Raw genomic sequence first — 7,228 nt, 5'->3', positions numbered from 1 at the left:
CACTGCCTGCAGCACCAGCAAAACCGTCATGGGAGCACATGGGAGCAGCGTGCCGGGGTGCTCAGGGGGTGGCATGGGTTCCTACCCAGCAGAGGTAGGACCCAGCTCAGCAGCAGCACTGTGGCCATCCCTCCCAGCCAAACAGGGCCATCACGGAAACCACTGGGGCTTTTGCCAACTGAGACAACGCAGGCAGAGCAGGGCACCCCTGATCCCTGGCAGCCAGGACCGCCATGCACCAGGATCCCCTCTGCCCCTCGGGGAGGGTGGGCACCATCCCTATCCTGCAGCACGGAGGCTTTGCGAAGCTCCACTGCAGGTCTGAGGAACCCTGGCAAAGCAAACCCACTGTTCATGGAAAGTCCATCCACCCTTCCTTCCTCCAGACAGTGGGTGAAGCCTGTAAGGAAGATGCAGCCTCTACAGTGAGGGGCTGCCTTCTCCCCACTCCCCACAGAGCTTGGGGAGGATGAGCCGTAAGACCAGGCCCAGGGAGTGCAAAGTGGAATAAGGAGAAAGCAGAGAAGCCAGCCAGGCTCCCCTGGCACCTCCCGCAGACTGGGAAGGCAAAAAATCCCTGAGGATGCCAAGGGAGTTAAATAAATAACCCTGGGGACATGGGTAATGGGACCCTGCAGGAGCTGTCAGGGGAGCGAGGAGATCACCATCAAGTGCTGGACCAGACCACATGGAATGACCCTGCACAAACACTGAAAAGCACAGGAGGCAAACCCTTATCTTCCACAGGAAAAGAATTATTTTATTAAGCATTTTTAAACAACTACTTAACATTTACTCAAGATAAAAATATGTACAATAGCCCACCTTGAAGGCGGCTCCAATATATAAACACTGTACCTCTCCCCAGAGAAAAACAAATTCTTCTCTTCAGAAAAAAGACAACCCAGAAACAAGAATACATTCATATTTATCACTTCTTTATGCTCAAGTAGTTATACAAATAATAGACATCTGAAACATTTTACCTTTTAATATATTTATATAATATATATATTTATAACAGGATTTTACAAATAAAGGCAACAACAGTATACCAAATAAAACAAAAAAAACAATGACAAAATAAACATCAGAACACAATCTGCAATCAAGCATAGTGCATCTCAACAGCTGGTGCAATGGGAGGGCAAAATGAAAATCCATACAACAGGGTTTCTGGACACAAGTTCTCCAAACCAGGAAGAAAAACTGAAAACCAAACCAAAACCCAACCCCAGCACTGCATTTTGCAGTAAAGTTCTTTTGTGAATTAAAAAGGAAGCCAAAATGGACATAATGTTCCTCTGCGGAGAAAGACCCTCGCAGTTTAACGGGACAAGTGTCAACACCCTCACCCTCTTTCTTTAATACAGTAACGTGGGCCAGGGTTTGCCAAGGAGACTAAGGAATTTAGATGCTCAAACCCCACTGGGATTAGACTCCTTTGAAAATCCCAGCCTTTTCATTGTCCAAAGGCACTGACAGGGGCACGTTCAGCAGGCATCGTGCTGCTGACCCCGGCTGAATTGCTCCCTCTTGCATGAAGCTCTTGACTCGCCCCGCTCGGGAAGCAGCTGCTCACAGGCTGGGCCCCTGCTGACAGGGCTCATTAAACCATCCTGATTTCCAACACAGACCCGGTGGAACTGTACAGCAGCAGCGAGAGAGGCCTGGAGTCAGGTGCAACAAGCCAAGTGATCCTTGGGGTATTTTCTCCCCTACCCGGCCCAAACTAGCAGCTCCAGTTACAGGAAGGGGCGCGTGTTAATTTATTTATTAGATGTACGCCATGTAAAGCTTCCAAGCAGCATCTACCTTTTATTTCTTTAAAAAAAATAATATATATATATATATATCAGCCAAAGGTGTGGAGAAAACCCGTCTTAAGTCTACCTGACTGTGCATGACCAAGCGGTGTCCACTGCTCCTGTGCTTTGGTGACATTGCCACCACCACTGCACCAACTGTGCCAGTCACTTGGGCACTGATGACTGCTGGGGCACCAAATCAGTTCAGCTCAGACTGCCAGCAGTGGGGCTGCTGCCTTAAAAGCCTTTTCATGAGAAGTACCGTGTTTTTATATTCACAGACCCTAAACTCAAGTCTGCCTAATGGAATATTTCTTCACAGCTTTGCAATATAGTCACAGCTGACCAAGTCAACTGTTGTTTTATAGATGTGGAGAGGGAAGAAGGTAAGGGGTAAAGCACAAACCCCTTCTTTTTCTGTATTTCTCCTGGAAGTAGTTCTGAATTGCTAACCTGGGCGCATCCTTCATCCTCCTCCAAGCTACCTGACAAGTCAGAGAGAAGGGGATTTAGCTTCCTACGTGCAGTGAACCTCATCCCCACACCTCAGTCCAGCCAATATAGAAAAGTGAAAGTCTCAAACTAAACCAAAACAAAACAAATACCAACTTAAACAAAAACGTCACACTGCGCTTAGTCTTTGGTTTCCAAGTTCAAAGGAGGAATCTGCTTCAAAGCTTGAAGCAAAGCCGAGGAGTCGATAGGAGAATGGGCTGGTATGGGAGAAGGGAGTCTCTGGGGCATTAGCAGAGGTGGGGAGATTTTATCGGGGTTCATGAACCCCGTAAGTGCTGCGGCAGAGGCTGGGAGGCTGGGGTACAAGACAGGTACGGACGCTGGGTACCAGCACTTCTCCAGCATGGGCAGATAGGCTGTCGCCGATGGTGGGATCAAATAGAAAGGCAGGCACAAGGGAGGCTGGTGAGCGTGAGGCCCCAGGAAGCTGCTGGAAGAGCCCATCATGTCGCTGCCAAAAGGGCTCTCGTCCTCTGGTGACTCCAGCCTGCTCCTTTTGGCCGGCGGGTCCTCAGTCTCTTGCTTAATAGAGCTTATTCTCTCCTGCACAGCGTACTTGAGTTCGGTATCCTTTCTGAAATACTGCTGTTCGGATTTGGAGTCACTTTTCTCCAGCTCTCCCCCGTACCCGCTGTCCGTGTCCGTGTCGCTGCCGCTCTGCTCCCCGCTGGAGTGGGCAAATGTCCTCTGGATCACAGGCACGCAGTTTTTCCCGTGTCCCTCCGCCACTGTGGCCAAGGAGACGGGCTTCTCTTTCAAGTCCACCATTTTAGGAGGGATGTCTCCGGACTTGCGGCCGGCTCCGCCCTGCAGCACCTCGGAGGCCATTCGGTGCAGATGGCTGACCAGCTGGGACGACTTCAGGTCCTTGCCGTTCTCGTGCTTTGCCAGGTATTGCAGCATTTCCTTGGCACACATCTGGAAACCGGATCGAAACATTTCCTGGCTGGAATCGAGGTTTCTTGATGACAGGTCACCTGAGGAAACATTAACAAAGAAATTAAAAATTAACAACGTGCTAAATAGCCCCGTTACCATCTTCAAGGTGGGCTGGAGGCAGGATTGAACTTCGTCTACAGCACGGCTAGAGAGGCGAACTTGACGGTCAGCCTGAACTCTGCATGCATTCCCCTGATCCCCTCTACATTTTTATCTGAGCATCCATCTGTCTGCTTTTCCATAGTAACTTTAAACTTAGTTTTGAGCTCTGCATTTACCACCTATGCCACCATCAACAGGTGCTGGAGCACAGAGCACAAGAGTGAGTCAAGCTGGTGTGTCCTCTGGGAAACACCCTGGGGAAGGCAGAGCGCACCTCGCCCTTCACCTCCAGGCACAGAGCTCCTGGGGCACATCTACCCACTGGCAGCTCCCTAACCTGGGGTGATTTTGCATCAGCTGAAAGCTCTATTGCACTCCCTGTGGCTGCCGGAGCAGTGGAAGGCCCTTCAGAAAAACTACATTTTACTTTATCAGATTCACGTGAATGCCACATGTGAAAACAGGAGGAGGAAGTGCATCTAAAGCATGATAAGCTGATGCACTGGGTCCCCTCTTTGCCTGCTGACCACAGACTAGCTCATTTATAACACCTAAGAAAGGTGTGCATAAGAAGCAATTTGTGTGTATGTTCAGAAAACAAACCCGAGTTTGATCCAAAGCTCGTGAACTCAAACAGAAAGATCTGAATGGCTTCGGAGAGAACCTCACAGCAAACCTGGGCTTTAAATGAAACTAATTAAAATCCAATTTATTTTCAAAACAGCTCCACACGGCACTCACTCTACACTGACCCTACTGAGAAACGCACCTTTTAACGCACCTTTTTTTGCCAAAGCCCATAAGCCAAGGAAGAGAAAATGATGGCGATTAAAGGCAAGAACTCCTGCCTCCTCCCTGCTGAGGGACGAAGTGTCACAACTGCATTTCAAAGACTCTGGGAGAAAGTCCATCAAGCACACGCAGGTTCTCACACAATATAATTTGAATACTCACCCGCTTGTAAACCATTCTGCAAAGCAATGATTTTCTGCTGCTGCTGCTCGATGAGATTGGTTAGTGCTTTCACATGCTTCAAGGTGAGCTCGAGAACCACAGCCTTCTCCAAGTGACCCAGAGTCTGAAAGCAAAGGGACAGGTTGGTGAGTGCTGTGGGGCTGGCCACACGCGCAGCAGCCTGACAGGGCTGTTAGTGCTTCCCCGGTGACAGAGGGAGGACCGACACAGGCTGGGTTTTTGGGGCTCAAGGGCAGTGCCTTGATCCTGAACAGTACAGGACTATGGAGGATGATATTCCATGAAAATAAGTTAAAAAGCTGCCCCTAGAAAAGGCTGTCACGGAATCCTATGCATGTTTTCAGACTGGCCACACAGCTCAAAGGGAAGTCTCACATTTATCTGTTCCGCTGCCCTGCTGGCATCACAGTATCAGCAGAGGGACCCAGCTGGGGAGCCCAGCCCCGCAGGAACCTGCCACCACAGGAACCCACTTGAAAGCTCCACTCCAGGGAAAGTTTGGGATGGGTTCACAGCCCGGCGCGGGGGAGCGGCACCACGGGGCACCCGACACAACGGGCAACGAAAAAGAGGACAGAAAAGCAAGTTAAACCCAAACGCCGGGCAATGACCCAGCCGCGGGAGAACCTGGCAGGCGCCCTGTCCCCGTCCCTGCTCCCGCGTACCGTCAGCTTGAGGTGCTCCGGCAGCAGGTCCTTCAGCTGGGCGATGCACTCGTTAATCCGGTCGCGCCTCTTCTTCTCTATCAGCCGGTGCGGCAGCTTGTAGGTCTCCTGCAAAGCCGGCGGGAGCGGGTCAGAGCGCCCATCGCTCCCGCCTCGATGGGGTCCCCCCGTTGTCCGCCCCCCCCGAGCCCTCCCGGGGCGAGCCGCCGCGCAGCCCCCAAGATACCTTGTTGTCCTCGCTCCTCTTTAACCCCCTCCTGGGCTTGTAAACTTGGTACATGTGCGCGAAGTCCAGCCTGCACGGGCGAAACGAAAGCACCGATATTAGCCCCGTTCCGCGGGGGGCCGCGGCGGGGCCGCCGCTCCTCCTTCTCCTCCCCCCTAGCTCCCGCCGCCGCTTACCCCGGCATGTCGCCGCTCTCCAGGGCGGGCAGCTTGCCCAGGCAGCCCGGCGGGGGCTGCGCGCTGGGGATCCGCTCCATAGCGGTGGTGCGGGGTGCGCGGAGCGGAGCGCGGTGCGCGGAGCGGGGCGGGCGGGCGGGCGGTGCTCAGGCCGGGCTGCTCATGCCGCGTCCGCGCCGCGCGGGCTGAAGAGCGGCGGGCGGCGGCGGGCCGGGTTAAATGCGGGCGAGTGGGTGGACGGGAGCGACGTGCGCTACCCTGTGACTGCCGGCACGTCTGGCGGCCGCCGGGGCGGGCCCGCCGCCCCCCGTCACATGAGCCTCACGTGTCGGCAGCGCCGCCACCGCCGCGCAACGTGCTTGGGGGGGCGGGATCGCACCGGGACCGGGGTTGGGGGGGTAGGGGCGGAGCGGCGGGGTCCCGGAGGCAGCGCATCCCCCCCTTCGTGCATCCCCCCCTTCGTGCATCCCGGCGGGATCCCCGCCCCGCCGAGCCCCGTGGGCCCGCTGCCCTTCCGGGGGGGGGGGGGGGCGGAGGGAAACCGGCCTTGAATCTGAGCCGAGGGCGCGCCGCGGAGCTGGGCGCTCCCGCTGGCGCAGCGGCGGGGGTCACGGTCGCTGGGTTTTAGCGAGCTCGCTGTTAAACACCCACCTCCCCCCCCCCAGCCCATGAACACAGACACGAGTTACAGCTGCAGCCCCAGAACTTTGGAAACATGGGGGGAATAACCGGGAGTCGCTCAAGAAATGGTTATAGGCAAGCGGCAGCATCGCGCGGAGAAGTTGAGGACTTCCCATGCTTTTGCGAAGCATCTGTGATTCCTGCGTGCCGGCTGCTGCGAGACGTGGAGCGCTGTGGTGGTTACAACAGCGTGTGTCTGCCAAAGCAACCCCCTCCCTGCAAGGGCTGTGGTCATTTTCCCCACGGAAGGAACGCTGAACAAGTAGAGGCAAGCTCACCAGATAAATGGTGCGTTTACCAAGATAGGGTAATAGCAGAGCTCCAGCACAGAGCCTCTGCTATCGCCTGCAGAGCCATGGCTGCTCCACGCCCGGAGGAATCTGAGGTCAGGAGATACTGTGTGAGAGCACAGGGAGATTTTACACGGGCGAAGGAGACAGGCATTTTAAGGCTCGATGCCATCTAAAGGTGCGTGTCAGTGCCAGGAGGAATCCTCGGGAAAGTCATTGCCTCGCAGAAACCCACTAGCCACAAATGTAAGGTTTCTAAACCCTACAAACCTCTTTGCAAGATCCCAGCTGCCTCTCCAGCATAACCAACATAGCAGGGACACAGAGCTCCCAGAAAGCCAGTGCTTTGGCTGTCCCACTGGATGCGGTCTCCTCGGTATCTGTGTCTGAGCCTGCAAACCTGGCGATTATGGCCATGATCCGCTCATGGGCCCCGAGGCTCCACTGCAGGGCCAGCTTGCCACAAGGAGAGGGCTCACGGGCTGACATGGAGCACCGAGTACAAATGATCACAGTGCTGGGCTGTGGACTTCCCAAAGCAAAGATTGTCTTTCATACAGGTGCTGGACAAACCCAGCAATAACTATCAGGAAAAATGGAAGTGATGTGTTTGTCCTTTTCCTTCAGTTCGGTAACCAGCGCTAGGAGCAGGGTCTGAATCAGATGGTTCCTTCCCTCTCTGCCCTGAAGGCCCAAGCTGTTACTTTCCAAACAAAGGGTGAAAAAAAAACATACAATTTTTAACCTGTCCCATCGCTGACCCTCTGTCCAAGGCACCAGAAATAATTAGAGCTTGCTGCAGCTGATTGCTGATGAAAAATGAAGTGCAGGGCCAACCTGCTCTGCATTT

At 54.1% G+C, this 7,228-nt stretch overlaps 1 protein-coding gene across 1 annotated transcript; it reads right to left on the bottom strand.

Annotated features, from left to right (window-relative positions):
- Window positions 1-734: 734 nt before the first annotated feature.
- On the bottom strand, window positions 735-5,678 carry BHLHE40 (basic helix-loop-helix family member e40). The gene is made up of 5 exons (XM_062630385.1): window positions 5,408-5,678; window positions 5,232-5,301; window positions 5,006-5,113; window positions 4,320-4,443; window positions 735-3,301 (listed from the first exon to the last, which is right to left on the bottom strand). The coding sequence occupies exons 1-5, from the start codon at window positions 5,485-5,487 to the stop codon at window positions 2,442-2,444; spliced, it is 1,242 nt and encodes a 413-aa protein (XP_062486369.1). The 5' UTR covers window positions 5,488-5,678; the 3' UTR covers window positions 735-2,441.
- Window positions 5,679-7,228: the final 1,550 nt, after the last annotated feature.

This window comes from Pezoporus occidentalis, unplaced genomic scaffold (assembly GCF_034315485.1).
Source record: "Pezoporus occidentalis ecotype Australia unplaced genomic scaffold, CSIRO_AGI_Poc_V1 ctg35, whole genome shotgun sequence".
Taxonomy (NCBI): Eukaryota; Metazoa; Chordata; class Aves; order Psittaciformes; family Psittacidae; genus Pezoporus; species Pezoporus occidentalis.
The sequence above is the reverse complement of the archived record's forward strand: the minus strand, read 5'-3'. Positions and strand labels throughout refer to the sequence as shown.

Coding starts and splice junctions, on each gene's coding strand:
- BHLHE40 (XM_062630385.1), bottom strand. CDS start 5,487: ATGGAGCGGATCCCCAGCGCGCAGCCCCCGCCGGGCTGCCTGGGCAAG. Junction 5,302..5,407: donor GAGAGCGGCGACATGCCGGG/GTAAGCGGCGGC, acceptor TCGCCCGTGCAG/GCTGGACTTCGCGCACATGT. Junction 5,114..5,231: donor AGAGGAGCGAGGACAACAAG/GTATCTTGGGGG, acceptor CCGGCTTTGCAG/GAGACCTACAAGCTGCCGCA.